Here is a 20,655-nt window from a genome sequence, read left to right as displayed (position 1 = left end):
CAACAACCTCCCCATTTTCGATCGTCCCATGCTGGCCCTATAGAGTTGCAGCCAGCCCTTCCCCTTTACAGCCACTTCTTTTCCCACAGGAGAGTGTTTGTCCTCTGAAAAAAAATTCCAGCCTGCTTAGGTCAGAAACCTGTCTCTCTTAAGCCTTCTGGCCCCTTACATTTCCTCAGAAACACAACATTTAGTGCTAAAATCTAAGAGAGAAATCTGGGGTCTTTGCTCCCAACACCAGCTGGGGGTGGCGCCATCATCTTTGTCTACTCTTGGGACCTGTTTTCTCACAGCTTCTAGGTGTACTGCAGGTCTTTGTCAATGAGACTTTGGGCTCTTGGGGCTTTATGGGAGTCCTCCCCTCTTTTATTGAAAATAGATTCCTTTACTCATACAATATAACCCGATCACAGTTTCCTCTCCCTCTACTCCTCCCAGTTCTGCCTTGCCTTCCTTCCCATCTGGATCCTTTTCTATGTCGCCTTAGAAAATAACAGGCTTCTAAAAGATAACAACAAATATAACAAAATAAAATATAATAAGATAAAACAAAAAGTCACATTGAGACTGAACAAGGCAACCTACTGGAAGAAAAAGAGTCCCAAGAGAAGGCACAAGAATCAGAGACCCATTCATTTACACACTCAGGAGTCCCATAAAAACACTAAGCTGAAAGCTATTATATATATAATATATGTAGAGGACTGGTTGGAGACTCATATAGGCCCTGTGAAAGTTGCCTCAGTCTCTGTGAGTTTAAATGAACTTTGTTTGTTCAGTTGATCCAGAGGGCCTTGTTCTCCTGGAGGCTGAGTCCTTGAAAGACACTGATGATTCTGACTGTGGTGACCATGCTCATCCAGCACCTTTGCTGAGTCCCTTTAAGTCCACCTGACCGTACACCTGCCTGCCTGTCACTCTCATGAACTTCTCTCCTCCACTATCTCACCTTCTCTTAGAAAATATTTACATTTTTCTTCTCCCATATCTGTTTTCTTCCAGCAGTCTATCCTCCAGATAAGGGGCTAATTCTCTATCTGACCAGACCACACATCCAACACAGCCAAATGTCAGGACAAGGAAATTCATGGGACTTAGAAGTGCCCTGATTAGGTTTCAGGGAGGCAAACTTCTCTCTGTCTTAAGACTCACTCAGATCAGGGGCTCCAGGAATCCTCCTCTATCCCATCTTCAGACTTGCTCAGTCAAGAGTTGTAGGAATTTCCAGGGCCCCATAGTCTCTTAAACTCTGAAAAATATGAATTTAGGGATACCCCTCCTACTTCTCAGGTCTGTTCAGTTAATCCCAAACTCAAGGGACACCCCAAGGGGTCTGGATTTTGGCCCCTGTCTTTATTTTGATATGGATACCTGCTATGGTTCCAAATTGTCTGGCCAAAAGACACTCCTTTAGCCTGTTTGTGGAATTACATAAAGGAATTCCAATTATGAGAACTGAGACCAATGACTCTTCTTTACTTTTCAATGCAAATATGGTCTCAGTGTGCACTGGGCAAAGTCAACTGTTGACCAGAATCACTTTGATTTTAGTATCTTAATTGATTTAAATAACTTCATAAAATTGAATGGACAATAGTCTGAAGCCCCTTAGAAAGAAGGCTTTTTTGTTCTCTGGGCCAAACCTTTCTCTATTACTCTTGCCTTGCTTGTCAAGTTTTCTTCTGCCTCTGAAATCTTGGTTCCAACCAGCAAAAAGCCAATGTCCCCCTGTCCTCCAGTTTCAACCCTGCAGATGACCCTTCACCTTAAAAGTACCCTACACATCTTCTACCAGCTCCTACACCAGCTCCCTCGATCCTTTCCAGCCACCCCCCCCATCTTCTCCTTCTCTTCCATATCACCTCTATCCCTTGAGGCAGATAACAGGATGGCCTCTCTGTCTATTTCCACATTTTGTTCACCATAGTTGATATGGACCACATGGAGAAAAAAATTATGGTCCTTCTCAGAAAAATGTTTACATTACGGAAGAAAATGTGTCAGACTGTGCCAACTTTACTCATATGGCAGGGCATTTATTACATACTTACAGGCACTGTAACAGCAGATTAAAAAATCATATATCTGAAAGGTAGCCCAAGACTACGTTAGAGAGGCTCTACCAGGTAAATAAACAATCTGCAGGGGGAGGAGATACAATGCCCACAGGCAACTTCAACTCGAAGTACCTGGCAAATGGCATGGTGACTCAACACTTTCAATTGTAAGTACTTGCCTAGCAGAAGGCATATAACAAAATATTCAAAATATTTAACTTTTGAATGGTAAACCTTTAAAAGTTAGAAGAAATAACTCAGAGCCCATCAGAGAACCATAGCCCCTTTTTAAACTGAATTCAGGATGCTGTCACTAAACTTACCATTGTAGACCCAGAAACCCCAGAAGGAACCTTCTGTCACCATATCCATTTCATGAAATACCAGCCCCTGCCATTAGATGCAAATTCAAAGAACTAGAAAGGTTCCCCTGATACTCCAGAATGAACCCCTTGAAACCATGTTTAAGGTCTTTAACAACAGAGATGACAAGAGACAGAGAGAGAGAGACAGAGAGAGAGAGAGAGAGAGAGAGATAGAGAGAGAGAGAGAGAGAGATAGTAAAATGGTAATATGAATCAGATTGAAAAGCTCAATTTTGGTCCTGGCCTGGAAGAATACCACCCCCTCTCTCCCATGACTCTGCACTCAGATGCAAGTTCCTGCTGAGCTCCTGCTTCAAAAACTAAGTCAGACCATTGAATAAGAGACAGCCCAGTCCCTGTCCCCTGAATCTGGTATACCCCATATGTAGGAAATAGGGACACTGGAAGGTGGACTATCCATGGGGACTTCTTGAGGCTCCCTTACATGTGTCACATACCGATAGCACCCATAGCATATACCCATAACATTAATATAATATACAAGTTAAACACCCCTGCCTGGAGAATCTGCCAGCTTGTTTGAACTCAGGGTAATAGGGACAATGATAGGGAGATAAATCTCTTTTGTCCTGGACACAGTAATTTCTGTTTCTCTGCTAACCAAATGGCATGGAACCATGTTCCCTTCCCTTTTTACAACTGTTGGAGTGCCTGGGGTCCCTATACATCCCAGAAGCACCGCTTCACTCTCCTATCAATCTGGATCCTTATTTCTAACACATTCATTCATAGTTACAGCAAATTGACCCCTACATTTCCTAGGATAAGACCTCACCACCAAAATAAAAGGCTCCTTTCACATGAGCCTCCTACCTCATGTAGAAACAACTTCCAACTTTTTCTTAACAATGGGACCAGGCTCAGGTGGTAAGATAGCATCTCCTAAACCCTTTCTCATCCTATGTCACCCTCTATTCACCCGACAACATGTGACACTGCTGATCCTTCCATAGCCTCATCACTCTGTCTCTGTCTCTCTATAAGACCCCCTCCTCCTATATAAGACAAGTACAATACTATCTATCCACAAAACATGAAGAGGCCTAATACCCCAACCCCCAATTCATCAAATCCTCTGGAAGGACTCCTAGTTCCCACATCCTACCCTCATAACTCATCTATCCTGGAAGTAAAAAATCAAAACAAACAAACAACAAAAGCAACCGAAAAACAAACAGAAAACTAATGGGTTCTTCTTCCCATTCCAAGACTCTAGAAAATTCAACAAAGGTATAGTCCCCATCCCAGTAGTCTCCAACCATCCTTTCATCCCTCCCTCCCAGCATGGCCTAGTTTTCAATTGTTTACTTAAAAGATACCTTTTTTAATGTATTGGACAGTCCTATGCCATGGCTTCCAGGACATCCTTCTTCTTTTATCAAGCCCTGCAAAATGACCTAGGTTGCCTCTTCCTTTTTCCTAGTTTCCTTCTGCAATATGTAGATGGCCTTATCCTCTACAGCCTTACCCATAAAGACAAGCTTTGTCAATCCACACCCATCCTCAGTGCTCTGAGTTCCTGGAACTATTAGGTGTCCAGACAACAGGCACAGGTTTGTACCCACACTGTTCACTACCTAGGCCACTTCTTCTCTCTAGGAGCATCTCCATCCCCACTTCTTGGACTCAGGAGCTGGTAATGGACCCCTTACCCCAGACAAACAGAGAACTCATGGCTTTGCTAAACCTTTTAACCTTTTTCCAGATATGATGTTATATATGATTCTTCATATATAACACACTCCTTCTATGAGGCCTCTAAAAGTCCTGTAGAGGAATCTCTCCTGTCTCCTCAGTCTCACCAGAGGCCCACAGACCAGTTTAAATCCTCCATGTACCCTGAAGTTTCTGGATACCCTCAGACCCTTCTTTCTTTTCCAATTGAATCAGACACAAGAACTAACAGTCAAAAGGCAGGAGATACGTTTTCTCCTGTAGCTCATTTGTCAAAGGAACTGGATATGGCCATGAAAGGCTGGCCCTTATGCTACAAAGCTTGGCTGCCCTCACTCCTGATTCCAGAAGCTGACACTATTTTTCTCTACATCCTGTGCCATGTATTCAATTCACATTCACCCAGGGATCTTCTAAATCATCAAGCCTTCCTCTCCCTATCCCAGTCTTGGATACAGATCCTCCACATCATTTGTAGTCCCTAAACAGTGGGTCAAAAAAAGCTGTGAAAATGATGGTAGTTCCCTCATTCCTGCCCCACCCTACAGGTGTAGTAAGATGCTGCTACAGGAGCTTTCAAAATGCCTGTTCCTGTAAATAGGGTACCACTACACCTCTTCAGCCTGCAGCTGTCACAGGAGCTGTTGATGGTGGTGCATCTCCTTTCCTGTCTCAGCCTACAGCCTTGGTGAAGCACCATCACAGGAGCTGTCTATATTGGCAGCACCTTCTCTCCAGCCTTGACAAACAGCTCCACAGAGATGGTACCTCAGTCAAAGCTGCCTGCATCTGTGAAGGACTTCCCATTCTAACCCAAAAGGGTTGAAGAAAAGCAACCAATCCCTGAGTAGGAAAACTCACCAATCCCTGAGCAGGAAAATCCACCAATCCTTGAGTTTTCCATGCTCAGGACTTGAAATCCCACCATGCCTCAATCTGGAAATCTCTGCTCTGAAAATCTCCCCCCACCAAGAAACCCTATATGAGCCCCATGCTATTCAGTCTCAGGAGCAGTACTGGGCACTACTCACCAAGATCATTCTTTTATAGACTCTCTTAATAGTTCACACCTAGCTGAATTCCTCTTCCTCTGAGGAGAAACCTGGTAAATGAGATCCTGAAACAGGCTTTACTGGGTTGGAAAATAACCTTCTTGGGCTATTCATGGGGTGCCTCAGTAATAAGAGGGGACATGAGTCATTCTAGTAACCATTGTATTTTATTAATTTTTTTAAACATATAACAAAACAATGTCTTTTCTTTCATAAAAGTAATTTAACAAATTTAAGTTTCCACAATTATCAGTTTAGGAAAATAAAGAGAGGAAAAATATTAATGAAAAGTTGACAAAAGGGAAACTTCATGCATAAGATAAATGAATAAATGTATACTATGTATTTGTCTGCCCAGCTATGACAGCTGCTGTCAGAGGTCCTCAGCTGAATAATGCATAATTCAAAAGATCCTCCAGCTCTTTCTTGCTCAAAAGAGGGATTTTGGCAACTTCAAAGTAGGTCCTGCAAAAGGAAGAGTGTTCTGCTTAGAGGAAAATAAGCCAGAGAAAAACAGGTTCCACAGGAGAAATGTCACATTCGAGCCTCTGGCTTCCTATCGGGCTTTAACTGTAGAGTGGAAAGGAAGGTGTAAAGTTACTGAATCCTCTTTTTTAAAAAGTGAGATTTGTCTAGGCCCACTGTTTAAAGGTTTCTAATGAATGAGTATAAACTCCACTTTAACTGTAGTTTGGTACTTACTCTTCACAATACTTCTCATACACATTCTTGAGCACAGTTTCGGATCGGTGGTTCAGCAAATAGTTTAGCTTCCTGACCACGATATGGAGTTCTGCCATTTGGTAGCCAGTAGAATATTCCAGTGTAGGAACCTGACAAAAAGAAGAATGAACATTAACTTCTATTATTGGAAGTATACCCTAACTCGAACTATGCTTTTCAAGTCCAAACATCCCTTTTCTGGTTTAGACAGGGAGATACTCAAAACATTCCAAATACTCATACAGTACAGAGACTAACTAAACATTATAAGCTAGCACCTAAAAGAATAAGTTTTAAACACAAACTTCCAAGATGATTATGTTCAAGTGTTATCACTTATGTTAGCCCTAATTAATTAGTTCTAATTAGTTATTGGATGCTAAAAGCCACCAAAGACCAAAGAAAAGGTTTTAAAATTTTACCCCAAACATATACTCATTTCTTTAGTGCCTCACATCTTTTCAGTTCATACTTTGTCCACATTAAATATCTCCTCTCACAAGTTTCTACTCATCTTTCAAGACTGAGCTTAAAAATTACTCTTGTGGTGTGGACAGAGATGAAAGTGGACAGAAAGGATGCTAAGGATGGAAAGTTTTAAATGAAGATGGAGGTAGGGGTGCAGGAAAGCAAATGTAAGGGTGGTAGTTAACTAAAACTAATAATGTACGAAAAAGTCAGATAGAAACCCAGTATGCTGTGAGCTAATGTTAAAATATAATTTAAAAAAGACTTTGAACAACAACAAAAGAGTATTGAAAGCTGCAAGGAAAACAAACAAAAACAAAAACTGAAGTCATGTATAAATGAAAATCCATGAGAATAACAGCTAACCTCTCAATGAAGATTTGAAAACCAGAAGAGCCTGGAATAAGGCATGCAAATTCCTGAAAGACCATGATTGTCCATCTTGACCATACTCAAAAATATCTGCTATAGTTAAAGGAGAAAGACAGACTTTCCAAAAATACAAACATCTTTAAAAATATCTTCAACGAAGCAAATGTAAAGGAAATGTAGGGACGACATGTTGGGCTGTAAAGAGCAATGGACACAGCCAAGAGACAGAGGACAGAAACACAAAGCCGTAATTACTAAGACACACAAGCAATTCCAGAATCAGCAACACAATGGCGCAATTAACACAAACATTTCAAAAGTAACTTTAAGTATTAATGACCTCAATTTTCCAATGAAAAGACACTGGCTGGCTGAACAGAAGAAACTAAAATCCGCCTATCTGTTGTCTTCAGGAAATACAGCTTTAAAAGTAGCCACTACTTTGAATTAAAGATAGACAAAATTACTCTAACCAAATTGAAGTAAGAAGCAAGGAAACATTATTATTCTAATACTTGACAACAAAGACTCCACAATAAAAGGAATCAGAAAAGATAAAGAAGAACAATTCTTTCTAATCAAGGGAACAGTTAACAACAACAACAACAAAAAGACATTACTATCATCTATATGCATCAAACCCTGGAGTTCACAATTCATTTAAAAAGTTACTGCTGGATTTAAATACAGATTAACTTCAACCCAATAAAGATAATGATAGGCGGCTTCAATATTTCACTTTCTCCAATAGACAAGTGATCTGCACAAAAATAAACAAAATTATTAGAAATAAATGACAACATAACCAAACACAGAAATATACAGAGTATTTGTTCTACCCAAACACTAACATCAAACAGATATATACAGAGTATTCTACCCAAACACTACTCAGTAGCACAAGGAAGCTTCTCTAAAATAGGTCATATCCTGGGGCACAAAACAGATCTTTAAAAATTCGAAAAGATTGAAAGCATTCTTTGTATCCTATCTAACCACAATGAAACAAAACTTAAAATTGACAGCAAAAGCCAGGCAGTGGTGGCACATGCCTTTAATCCCAGAGCTTGGAAGTTAGAGGCAGGTGGATTTCTGAGTTCGAGGCCAGCCTGGTATACAGAGTGAGTTCCAGGACAGCCAGGGCTATACACAGGAACCCTGTCTCGGAAAAAAAATTGACAGCAAAAAACTCTCTAATAAATATACAAAGTCAGAGATATTAAGCTACTCATTGCTTAATGATTAATGAGTCAAAGAAGATATCAAAAAGGAAAACACTTCTTAGAACTAAATACAAAATGAAATGACAACACAAGAAAACCTCTGGGATGTAATGAAAGTAGTCCCACAAGGTAAATTTATATCTTTAAGTGTCTATATTTAAAAAATAAAAAAACAGAAAGAGCATAAATAAATATCTTACTGATAAAACTCAAATTTTTGGAAAAATAAGAACTAAAACCAAATCCAGTTGATGGCAAAAATAATAAAGATCAGAGCAGAAACCAATGAAAAATATAAAAAAGCAATACAAATAATTAACAACTTAAAAACTGGTTTTGGTTTTTTGTTTGTTTATGTTTTTTTAGAAGATAAGATTGGCAGGCCTTTGGACCAACTAATCAAAATAAAGAGAGAACCTGAATTAATAGAATCAGAAATGAAAGGGAAATACATACTACAGTGGATACCAAAGAAATTCAGAATGTTACTGGGCACATATTTTTTTTTAAAAAACCTGGGCTCTATTAAGCTGGAAAACGTAAAACGAATGGGTGAGCTTCTATATTCAGCCAAACAACTAAAATTAAACCAAAAAGTCAACTATCTGAATAGATCCATAACAAATAAGAAATTGAAATAATAATAAAAAGCCTCCCAGCACCCCCTCAAAAAGGTCCAGAGCCACATGGATTCACCAATGGAATTCTACCAGACATTCATAGATCTACAACTAATCTTTCTTAAAAATATTCAAAACAATAGAACCAGAAGGAGCACTCTCCAATTACTTCTATGAAAGCAGTAACACTCAAGTACACAAACCAGGTAAATATACAATACAAAAAAGCCAATATCCCCAATGAACGTACTCAAAAATACTCAATAAGATACCTGCAAAAAGGATATAGACATACATCAAAAAGGTTACATACTGTGACCAAATTTAACTCATCCCTGAAATGAAAGGACTGTTCAACATTTGCAAGTCAATAAAAGCTGAATAAGCCTTTTACAAAAGCTAACTAACACATCTTCAGGATAAAAGCCCTCGAGCAGGCAGCACTTCAGGGGGGGTGGGAGTTGAATGACCTTTTCACAAGGGTCACACATCAGATATTTACCTTACTATTTATAACAGTAGCAAAATTACAATTATGAAGTGGTAACTAAGTGGCAACCATGTCAGAGGCACTGTATTAAAAGGTCACAGCATTGGGAAGGTTGAGAAGCACTGACTCAGAGAATGTAGGGCTGGAAGGAACATACATTAATACAATAAAAGTTATATATGAGAAATCATAGCCAACATCATCCTAAATGAAGAAAAACTTGAACAATTTCACTGGCATCTGAAATGAAACAGGTATGTCCACCATTCCAACTCATTTTTAATATTGTACACAAAATGCTAGCTAGAGCAATAAGACAAAAAAAAATACAGGGATACAAGTGAGGAAATAAAATGTCAAACTATTGTTATTTGCAGATGATATGATAGTATATATTAGAGAATCTAAAAATTCTACAAGAAAACTTCTAGAAATGTTAAATTCAGCAATATGGTACAATACAGAATCAACTTTTAAAAATCAGCAGTTTCCCTAACACTAGTAACAAACATCACAGAAAAGGAGATTATGTATACTTTCATTTACAATGTTTTAAAAGAAAACAATGTGTCAAAAAACAAACCTAGCCAAGGAAGTAAAGAACGCTACAATGAAAACTTTACATCTCTGAAGAAAGATAAAAGAAATAGACACTAGAAAATAGAAAGATATGGCATACTCATGGATTGGTATAATTAATTTTGTGAGAACAACTCATTTTACTAAAGCTATTTACAGATTCAGTGCAATCCAAATCAAAATCCCCAATCTCATTCTTCACAGAAACAGAAAAATAAAAATCCTAAAATTCATATGAAACCACAAAAGACCCCAGAAAGCTAAAGTAATCCTGAGAAAAAGAACACATTGAAGGAATTACCTTGAAGGTATTAACATATATAATAGAGCATAAAATCAATATGATACTGGCACAAAAACAGACATATAGACAAATAATGATATTGGAGACACAAATATGAGCATGCATAACTTCAGCCACTTAATATTTGAAAAAGATGCCAAAAACATAAACCAGAAGAAAGAAGACATCTTCAAAAAATGATTCTGGGAAAACTGACTGCCCACATGCTGAAGAATACATTTAACCCATACTTATCACCTTGCCCAAAAGTTAACTTCAAATGGATCAAAGACCTAAACATGAAATCTAGAACACCAAGACTTCTAGAAAAAAAGGGAGGTAACACTGTATACAGTAAAAGTGTCTAGAAAAGAACTTCCTGAATAGGATTCTACTTGCCCCCCAAGTTAAGGCCAACAATTGACAATGTGACTTCATAAAACTAAAAAGTTGCATAAATTAAGAAATAATAACCTGGAAGAAGAGGAAGCCCACAGAATGGAAGATAATCTTTGCCAGCTATAATCTAACAGATTAACATCCAGAATATGTAGAGAAGTCAGAAAACAACTAGTCAAAAACAAATGCCTCATTCAAAAAAATGGACTTGGGACAAGAACAGAGTATTCTCAGAAGAAGAAAAAAAGTTTAAGAAACACCTCAAAAATGTTCACCATCCCCAGTAATTAGGGAAATGGAAATAAAACAATTTTGAGATTTAATCTTACCCCAGCTGTAATGCAAAAGATTGAAACATGAAACACTTTAAACTGCTAGAAAAAAATGCAGTTGTTGGCTGTTCACCTGTCTGTGGATTTCTCAGCATTCAAAGGCTTACTAATCAAGAATAGCTCAGAATTTCTAAATAAGAGGTCTTAGAAATGGTTCAAAAAGTGCATTATTAGCATATTGTCTCTACTTTGATTATATGTTATACATCTGTAAGAATCCAAAGTTTTCAAAGTTACTTTTCTCTAAATTGTTTTATAAAATTGAGGGAAGGACCAAGTATGAATTTTATTAGCTGTCTACAAGTGTTTGGAGACTTTCTACTTGAAAGGTAGCAATATAGACATGGCCTGTTATCCACATGGACAGAGAGTCTTGCACTAGCCTATAGTCTCTGGGTTAGTGTTTCTCAAACTCTAGTCTAACAAGCACCTTAAGAAGCCGGCTCTTCTAAGGGGATTGCCAGGGACAGGAATGGAATGGGGTAAAGGATAGAGCCCACCATAGCCCTTGACAATCACAGTGAGTTCACATTGGTCTGTTTTGCAATTTTGGCATTTGTGGGAGGCTCTATTTAAAACAATTAGTGCTATAGGCTAAGAAAATATAAACATTTGAAAGCAATTACTATAATTACTTGCCCATATGTTGTTCAGGTGTTAAGCCACAGGAATGCAGGAGTTCTGTTACATGAACATCCCACAGTCCTAATTTTCTCCCTATCTCTGACTCCTCATCATAAACATTTACTTCAAGGAGTTTTTGTGCATGTGTGTGTGTGTGTGTGTGTACCTGTGTGTATACATGCACAAGTCATAGGAGAATTTTCAGGTATCCTGCTCTATCATTGTCCACCTTATTACTTTGAGACAGAGTGTCTCACTGAACCTCAAGCCAGGCTAGCAGTCAGCAAGTTCCCAATGATTCCCTTATTTTGACACCCCTACCTCCCCCAACACACACACACACACACACACACACACACACACACACACACACACACATGACTAGTGGCACAGTCAAGCCTGGTTATATGTAGCTTTTTACATGGGTATTGGGGATTTGAACTTAGAACTTAGTGACTGAACCACCCCATCCATTTACACAGTCGTTGAGATTCCTCATAAAGAGGGCCAAGACGAAGGAGGCTGCAGCTAGCTTTGAAGGCCTCTCTTCAATATATTCATATTCCTGCAGGGTCATCTCACAGATGTAGCGGGATAAGGTTAGTGTCTTCATGCTAACATGGATACACTAAAGGAAACAAGAAAAATGGTTAGCAATCAATTCAGAAAAACAGCAGCAGGATTAAGACTCCCTTTCAAGTTATCTCATCCCTAGTCCACATGGATTGAACAATGTACTTCTCCTGCTACTATCAGCCCTTTGGCAGACTCCTGTCTACACAAATGCAGACACTCTAGAAGAAGCTTATGATACTGGCAAGGCTCCTAAACTACCAAGTGCCTCTTCTTGCTATAGTAGTCATCCTTTGATGGGTCAAAGTCTCTCAACTGTGTCTGTGTCTCTGCACATAGTTCTACTCTAGGAGATGGTTCAGGCTCAAAAACACTGTTCCTTCTTATGTCTGAAAAAATTTTAACTTATAATACACATAAAAACATGCATAAAACAATTGAAGGACAATTAATAATTATAACCTGATCTTCCCCTACAACCAATATTCAACTAAGGAAAATAAGATTGCCAACATTTCCTCAAACTGTATTCATCCTCTCCTGATCAAAGAATATTTTTACCTTACCCCCTACTTTGCCCCTATTCCAAAACCGTATAGCTATGCCACAGAAATCTATGATGTACCCCTACCCCAAGTATCTGATAACCTTTCACCTAGAAGTCTGTCAGACACTTGGGATATAGAAAAATAATCCATAAATCAAAATAACTAAGCTGTGTCTCCTTGTTACCGAAGCATATCTACGCAGAAAATTATATGCAGTGGGAATATTGATTTCAAAGTTGAGAGTTTTCAGCATGTGGCGTTCCAAGGACAACATGTCATTCTTCTGATAAAGATCTTCTTCACAAGTGTACAAGAACTCTGACAGAGAAGGGGGATATGATTCCTGTGGATAGAAAGAGACACAATCATCCATGTATACATTCCTTTAGTCTCTAATTATGATAAAAGGAAAATAGTGAAAGAAGCGAGGGATAAAGAGTTGACCACATTTCTAGACATAGACTTTCAGGGCAGATCTGAGCCAGTTTTAGTTCATCTGAATGGCTCAACAGAAAGAAAAAAAGAAAACAAAAAAATTCTCTGACCTAAATTCTACCAATATCAAGCAGAGGGTAGGGCTAAAGGTTATGGGCACTTACAGTGCTAAAAAACAGCCTAACATGTAATAGCACTGGAGAGTAGGAATGGGCCTTCCTGATGGGTGAGAATCAGAACTCAGAATAGAAAGAGCCAAAGCCTTCTAGGAGAAAGCAATGGAAGGAAGTCAAAGAAGGATAAGCTAGAGACAGAGAAAATATACATGGCAGGATGGGGAGGAGCTGGGAGTTCAAGTGTGCTATGAATCCCACTGTGCCGAGAGTGCCTTTCTATCCCTGTTCTCTAGAGATTGAACACTGGTTTGAGGAAATCATGAGGATATAAAAAACCCTTGATGTTTTTACTCAACCTAGGGCTCACTGTCCACTCCAGCTTTACTTTCCTCTTGACCTCCTTGCTGCCCTTCCTCTCTCCCTCTTCCTCTCCCTCCATTCCTCCTCCCCTTATGGAGTCATAAGGTCCACATACCCCCTAATTACTTGTTCCTTTTCCCACAATCATCCTAATTCCACACCTCCCTTAAAACTCTTTCGGCTCACCTGTGTTGTGATATTCCCCACTCTCGCTCCCTCCTCCCATGCTCCATCTTTACTTTCCTGTTTTTTTTTTTTTTCAGTTACTTCAGGATATATTCACAGCTGAAGATTTGGAGTTAAAAAAGCAGCAAATCATAGAACACATGGCATTTATCTTTTTTGTCTTGGGATATATCACTCAATATACTATTTTCTAGCCCCATTGATTTACCTCCAATTTTCATGATGCATTTTTTTCTTTACAGCTGAATAGCATTTCATTGTATATACATACAATTTTAATCATCCATTCAACTATTGAAAGACATTGAAATTGTTTCCATTTACTAACTATTCTGAATAGAGGCACATATGCATTGCTAAACATGTTATTTGTGAAGTAGGAATGTCAAGTCGTTATGATATCTACCAAGAAGTGGTATAGGTGGGTCATATAGTTTATTTGAAGCTTTCTGAGGATTTTCCAAGCTTAATTACAGAATGGCTGTACCAATTTTATTCTCACCAATAGCGAATGAGGGTTCCCTTTTCCCCATATACTAACATTTATTGTCAGTTGTTTTATAATGCTACACCAAGAGCCACAGATTACTTACCAAACTTCTCAGAACCAGGCAGGAGAAATCTCTTTTCAAGCTGTTGATCAGGACAGTCCAGAAGACTCCCAAGACAATATAAGCTATTGCTGTTATGCTTGGGTGTCTCCCAGAGATTGAAAGAATCTGTTCCTGAAGACATCACACACTTTGGAAACATACAACTTTGAATGGAGAATTTGAGATGGATCTGGCCTGAAATCTTCCTCCCTGAAGTCTAGGTTTCATAGTACCAGAAGCAATCAACAGTCTTACCCAGCTATGATACTTGTAAACCACAAGAATGGCATTCAGAGCACAATATCCCTAAGGTGCAATAGTGACGTTCATATCTTGGTGATAACCAACAGCTGTCTAGTTAGACTTAAGACCACTTACCTCAACAGGGAGAAAACAATGCCTGCTCCTAGAAACCTATCTAACTTCCCCAGGCTAGTGAGTTATTGATCTTAGAGAAGAGCCTACTATTGGTGCTTCGCTAAGGCAGCATAATTCCTAGCTGCATTCTAAAACTTATTCTTATACCTACAGATAAGTATAATTCCCACCTTTCACCAAAGAAGCTTTACTCTACAGCAGGTGGAGAGCATCAGAGAAAACCATAAATGGCCAAGATATAGAAAGCAAATGATAACGGGGTATCAACAGCCAGTTGGTATAACTACAAGAACAAGAACACCAACACCTAAGGCTTAGGAAACGTTGCAGGAAAGAGTGTAAAGATTGTAAGAGACAGGGCCAGGAAAACTGTTGTGAGATGAACCTAGAAATGACAGGAAGGATATATCACAACAATATGGCTGCCTAAACAAAACCTGAATGATGACAACACCAACTGGCATCATAATGTGGAAGCAGAAAACTTCACAAGCCCCACTTAAGGAATTACAGGCAACTAGTGACTGCTAAGAGAGGGAGAATTAACCTTTCTCAGAGATGGTCCCCTTATTTGATTATCCTATACCAAGTGGTCAGTCCTGAAATCATGTACATACAAGCAATATTAAATGAACTCTGCAGGTTGTATATTTATGTGTGTAGTACATAAACAATAATAAAGAAAAAGAGGCCATGAATTTGAAATGGAGTAATGGATGTGGGGGGAAGGGCAGAAGGAGGAAAGGAAATGGGTAAAGAATGTAATTACATTTGAATTAAATTTTTATAACTTAAAAATTCTCTTTCATGGGCTACAAAAATAGCTCAGCACTTAAAAGTGCTTTTACCTACTGTTATAGCAGAGGCCCTGACTTTGGTTCCTAGCATGTATATCAACCGGCTCACAGCTGCCTATAAATTCAGCTCTAGAGACACTCAACATCAATTACATGTATATCTGAACTCATATGTGCAGACTCCCACACAGATATATACACATTATTAGGAAATAAAAGAAAATTATTTTTTAAAAAGTCTTCTAGCATTTCTAAATCCCGTAAGGGGAAGCTATCCTTCCTCCACAGGCCTTAGTAGAATCTCTTCTGACCATAAGAAGAGGAATACTCCTGGTTCCAAAGCTCGGTTAAATGGACCCCATTGACCTCTTTGTCTTTCTTCTTACTCTACCTATGCCCAGCCTTGAAAGAAAGGTGTAGGACAGCATCTCTAAGGTGCACATAAGCAGGGAAGCAATGACATAGAGAGGGAGACACAGACAAGATAGAAAAAACATAGGTAGCAAGGGGAAAAGAGAAGAGAAAACACACACACACACTCACACACACACACACACACACTCACACACACATACACACACACACACACACACACAGAGAGAGAGAGACAGAGACAGAGACAGAGACAGAGACAGATAGACAGACAGACAGACAGACAGACATGGGAGCCAGCAGACACACCAAAAAAATAGCTCAAAAAATTTTGAACCTTAAAAAAAATACCTAGTAAAGTTGATATCTTCTCTTAAAACACTAGTTTGATACTACTAACATAATTGAAGGAAAACTTAAAGAGTTGAACAAGATCATTAAATACCTAAATAAAGGAAAAATGAGAGAGGTTAGCAAGATGGATTCTGGTGATGAAGACCAGTTGTCTTTATACTATTACTTCAAAAATAACTATTTCACCTAGACCATTTTAGACTCACTATAATCTATAGCAAACCCTTTCCTATTTTCTCTGGTATCCCACTTTGTTTTATTATATATGCAGACAAATATTCTCCTAAGCAAGAAAAACTTGGGGAGAGGGCAGGAAATCATGAATAAGTAGAAACTTTTTAACAGAACAACCTATCAAATTAGGCGCCTTTGCCCATACATACCTTCAAAGACTAAACAATTGAACCTTACTGATGTCAGGACAAATATGCCACCAATGCCAACCAACAACTTTCCAGATTTGAAGAAATAAACAAAATTTTGATAAGAAATATATGTGTATGTGCATGTGTATGTAACTTATACACACATATAAATAATTTTATAGAAATGCATAAATACAATTTTTCATGTACAAATACATTTCCATATTCATTCTCTTTTTTAGGAAGGATATTTGTTAAGTTCTGCTCAGACCTTGAGGATTCAGACTCACCTCAAATTTGGCTGCAATCATGTAGGCAGTGGAACCAAGGAGTTGTAGATGATTCTTCTCGCATTGTACCTTCATTAGGTAGAGATCCATTAGCTTCACTGCCAAATACAGGGTCTCATGGCTCAACTGAAATGATGTCTGTAGGAACAAATAAGATAGAAATCTACATATTTTCCAAATAAATAGCCAGCTCCAAAGTAATCTAGAAACCTTGCCTGTCTGAAGCATCAAAGATAGCCCTAGATAGTTTGTACTCTGCTAGGAATATGGAAAATGTTTTAGAAAGGTACCAACATATACCTTAGTAGGGTCCCCTTTAAGGATCTGACAATTATCTGTTATTACTACTTGGATAGAAAATCAACCTTACAAACTAGACAAAAAATTTATCCCTTGTCTGTGTTTGCCTCAAGTCCATATACCATTTTTCTTCTTAATCTCTAATAATCAGATTCCTGTTTTCCTTGTTTGTTAGTAACTTGTAATCTCCACAGAGAGTGTTTCTTTAGTTCCAAAACACAGAGACGGGGCTAAAAGTCAAATTCATAACAGGTCCATCTTCCCCTGTAGAAGTTCTAGTAAATAATATATTATCTTTCATTTTTAGCTTGCAGAGGCAATTCACATTTTTTTTACTCTGTTGTACCTTTCATATTCCAAACCTGTGAATAACCAGACAAATTTTTCTCATATTACATTACCTAGTTTCCCTGGTCCACATTTAAGGACACCTGTAAATACATCAGGCTCACTCTAACAATCTGAGATCACTGGTGTATCATAAACTCAGCTGATTATCAACTTTAACATTTCACAGGTACTGGAGATTCTTTTTTTTTTTTTTGGTTTTTCGAGACAGGGTTTCTCTGTGTAGCCCTGGCTGTCCTGTCCTGGAACTCACTCTGTAGACCAGGCTGGCCTCAAACTCAGAAATCTGCCTGCCTCTGCCTCCCAAGTGCTAAGATTAAAGGCGTGCACCACCACTGCCCAGCAGTACTGGATATTCTTACATCAACATTTTATTTTGCTTTCCATGGTATTCAAATGAATGTCTTAAGATAGAAATAGGAAGGTAAAAAGTAATTGCTACAATCTTAAGTAGCAAATTGAAAAAAGCTAATCACTAGATAGATAGATAGATAGATAGATAGATAGATAGATAGATGATGGTAGGGATGGGTAATAATATGTATCTAAGGCTAATATTTCTGTGAATACATCCAATGTGAACATGCCCAATACATTGCTTCCTTCTAGTACACATAGTCACTTATTCATTCCTGTATGCTGGCATTAAATGGCAACATATAAATATGTGGGTAATATACGAATGATAATCCTGTGTGTATTCATGTACATGTGTGAGTGCACATGTAGGGAGTACATGTGTGTAAACATATAGCAGTCAGAGGTCAACCTCAAATGTTGTCCTCAGGTGCCATCTACCTTAGTCTTTGAGACAGTCTCTGTCAGTGAGCTCCAGTGCTGGGATGATTGACACACACAACAATGCTCATCTTTCTATGTGTAGGCTGGGATCCATTCAGGTCCTCATGCTTGGCTAGCAGAGAACCTTTTATCTAAGTAAATGGGGTTTAATATAAGATGGAACCAAGTTCTTTCCTGCTATATTTTTGCTGGCTACAACTTGAATCCTGGGGCTAAGCCATTTGTTTAGATGTTTGGATGATTTAAATAAATAAACTCTCACTTATTTCTGAGAGTTTAACAGATCTGTATGCTTTCTTCTGGCTATTGAAAGTCAGCCCTTGATGTAAGTATTTTTAAAACAAGAAATCAAAAGTAAAAGAAAAGTAGAAAGAAAGGTAAAATAGTAAATAGGAAAAATGATAAAATTTCTTGGAGTCAAAGAATAAACACATTAATTAAAAAGGCCTTACAGTATAACAACATAATTATAGAAATCAGAGCCACATGTAGGGTTTTTTTTTTTCAAAATCAAACATACTTGACAAGACTAATATAGACCTAAAAGCTTAGATTTTTAAAACTGAAAGCCAAAAGAGGAATGAATTGAAATATGCAAACTATTTAATATTATGTTAGGAGAAGTTAATTAGTTCACTTCTATCAAAAGGGCTAGTTAACTAAAAGTTTTGTATAGTTAAGAGAATCGCAAAGCCATTTAAAAAGAGTGCAGTAGGGGAGAGGGACAAAAAAACTAAAATTAAAAAAAAGGAGTACAGTAGATCTATACTTATAGGGAAAGATTGCTTGGATTATTTTTTGCAATTGTTTTGAGATAGGGTCTCATGTAGTCCAAACTGACTTCAAGCTTGCTGTGAGGCTGAGGATGGCATTGACCGCTTGACCACCTGACCCTACTTTCTAAATATGGAGATTACAGGTTTGTACCACCACATTCATGTTGGGGTTTGCTTGGTTGTTTCATTTTGTTATGATGTATTGTGTTTTTACAAAAAAATCTATGAATACATACTCTCATACCTGTAATCTCAGAATTCAGAAGGATCAGGAGGTTAAGGCTGCATGTGTATTACTGACATAAACAAAAGACAGCAGGACCTTAACAAAACATACAGGAAAATATTTGAAAGCATACACTCCAATTAATGTATAGATGGTAACCCTTAGAGAATAAGGAGCAGTGAAAAAAAGTAATTTGCCTTAATCTGTCTCTGTAGTTGAACCAGTTTGGCCAAAGTAGATTCTCTACAATCTGTAAAAGTTAGAACCTCACTTTGTAACCAAACAGCTGAGTACCAGTCAAAGAAGCTGACTTTATAGCCAATTAGAAGGTGAAATTGCCCAAATCTTGAACATATAAACCCAACACTAGTAGTTGCCATCAGGGTTATATTATATTCACTTGTCTTCATGGCTTATTTTTTCATCTAAATGATAAATTCCAAGAAATCAGGAACTATTGTTTCTTTGGCTCTATAGATTCAGTATGTTTTTAGTATGTTTGATTTGAGCTGAAAAAAAAAACCAGCTTCTCAAGACTGTAGGCAGAATTTTTTTGTATACAGTTTGAAGTTTACCCTTGGGTTATTCAAATACTGATTTCTTTGCCCTCACATCTTGTTTCATTCAGGGCATGGCTTTGTTGTTTATTTTTAGAAGCTCTTTTCTCAAGTTTACATAAACATTGCTCCTCATTCATTCTCTGCCTTGTCAATAAAAACCAAGGAGCCAATACAGAGTTTTAGAAAGAGAATAAAGTAGGACTTCCAATGATAAAGGGGTAGAGACGAGAGACAGGAAGGGAAGGAGGGAGCCACAGGAGAGGTAAAAAAAATCAAGAGAAGAGAGCTGGGCCAAGGAAGGATGAAAAAAAATGCAAACTGGGAATATTGTCTGGGAAGAAGCCTGACTAGCTTGGAGTAATCACTCAGTATTTGGCTCAAGGCAATTTTAATAAATCTTAGTCTCTCTGTGTGGTTATTGATGAATTTAGCTGGTTAAAGAATAACTATTGCTGTACTAATTTTATGAATCAGTCTTAATATAATTATTTTACATGAGGGAACAGTTGCTAGACTTACCTGTATTTCCACCAACCAGTCCACAAGAATGGCTCTCATATCACTGGTGAGTTCCATCTGCCTATGCATGTATTTCTCAACTATGAACATTTCCTGTGTTGTTAAAAAAAATCATGTTGATAAACTATTCTTGTACTCCAAAATTTTAACAATTAATCTCTTCTTCATTCATGAACTCGCGATTTTCAAGTAGTACCAGATATGAGCAGATTAGAATATCTTTTTCTGAACAAGTTCCAGTTATCTTTGGAAAGTGGACATTTAAATATTTAAGTGTCAGAAGAGATATTGGAGAATTCACCTATGGCTGTCAATGAATACTAGAAAAGTTGCAGTACTTCTTTGCAATTCAGTATAAAACACAATACCATAGTGTGCAGACCAAAGCTTTTCAACTTTGACATGCATATGTAGTACTCAAATATATTTTAAAGCTTCCTATCTTGATTTAGAAATCTAATCTTAGTCTCTACATT

At 37.9% G+C, this 20,655-nt stretch overlaps 1 protein-coding gene across 1 annotated transcript in view; it reads right to left on the bottom strand.

Moving 5' to 3' along the window:
* Positions 1-5,552: 5,552 nt before the first annotated feature.
* The window catches only part of Ccnb3 (cyclin B3), a 37,727-nt gene continuing 22,624 nt past the window's right edge, over positions 5,553-20,655 (bottom strand). Inside the window, exons 6-11 of the mRNA XM_052171622.1 lie at positions 20,180-20,272; positions 16,650-16,787; positions 12,588-12,746; positions 11,761-11,910; positions 5,872-6,002; positions 5,553-5,634 (exon numbers count right to left, since the gene is read on the bottom strand). Coding sequence (XP_052027582.1) covers positions 5,553-5,634; positions 5,872-6,002; positions 11,761-11,910; positions 12,588-12,746; positions 16,650-16,787; positions 20,180-20,272 — 753 coding nt within the window. The remainder of the gene's footprint in view (positions 5,635-5,871; positions 6,003-11,760; positions 11,911-12,587; positions 12,747-16,649; positions 16,788-20,179; positions 20,273-20,655) is intronic.

This window comes from Apodemus sylvaticus, chromosome X (genome assembly GCF_947179515.1).
Source record: "Apodemus sylvaticus chromosome X, mApoSyl1.1, whole genome shotgun sequence".
In the NCBI taxonomy this organism is placed as follows: domain Eukaryota; kingdom Metazoa; phylum Chordata; class Mammalia; order Rodentia; family Muridae; genus Apodemus; species Apodemus sylvaticus.
This window is presented reverse-complemented; position numbering and strand designations above follow the sequence as displayed.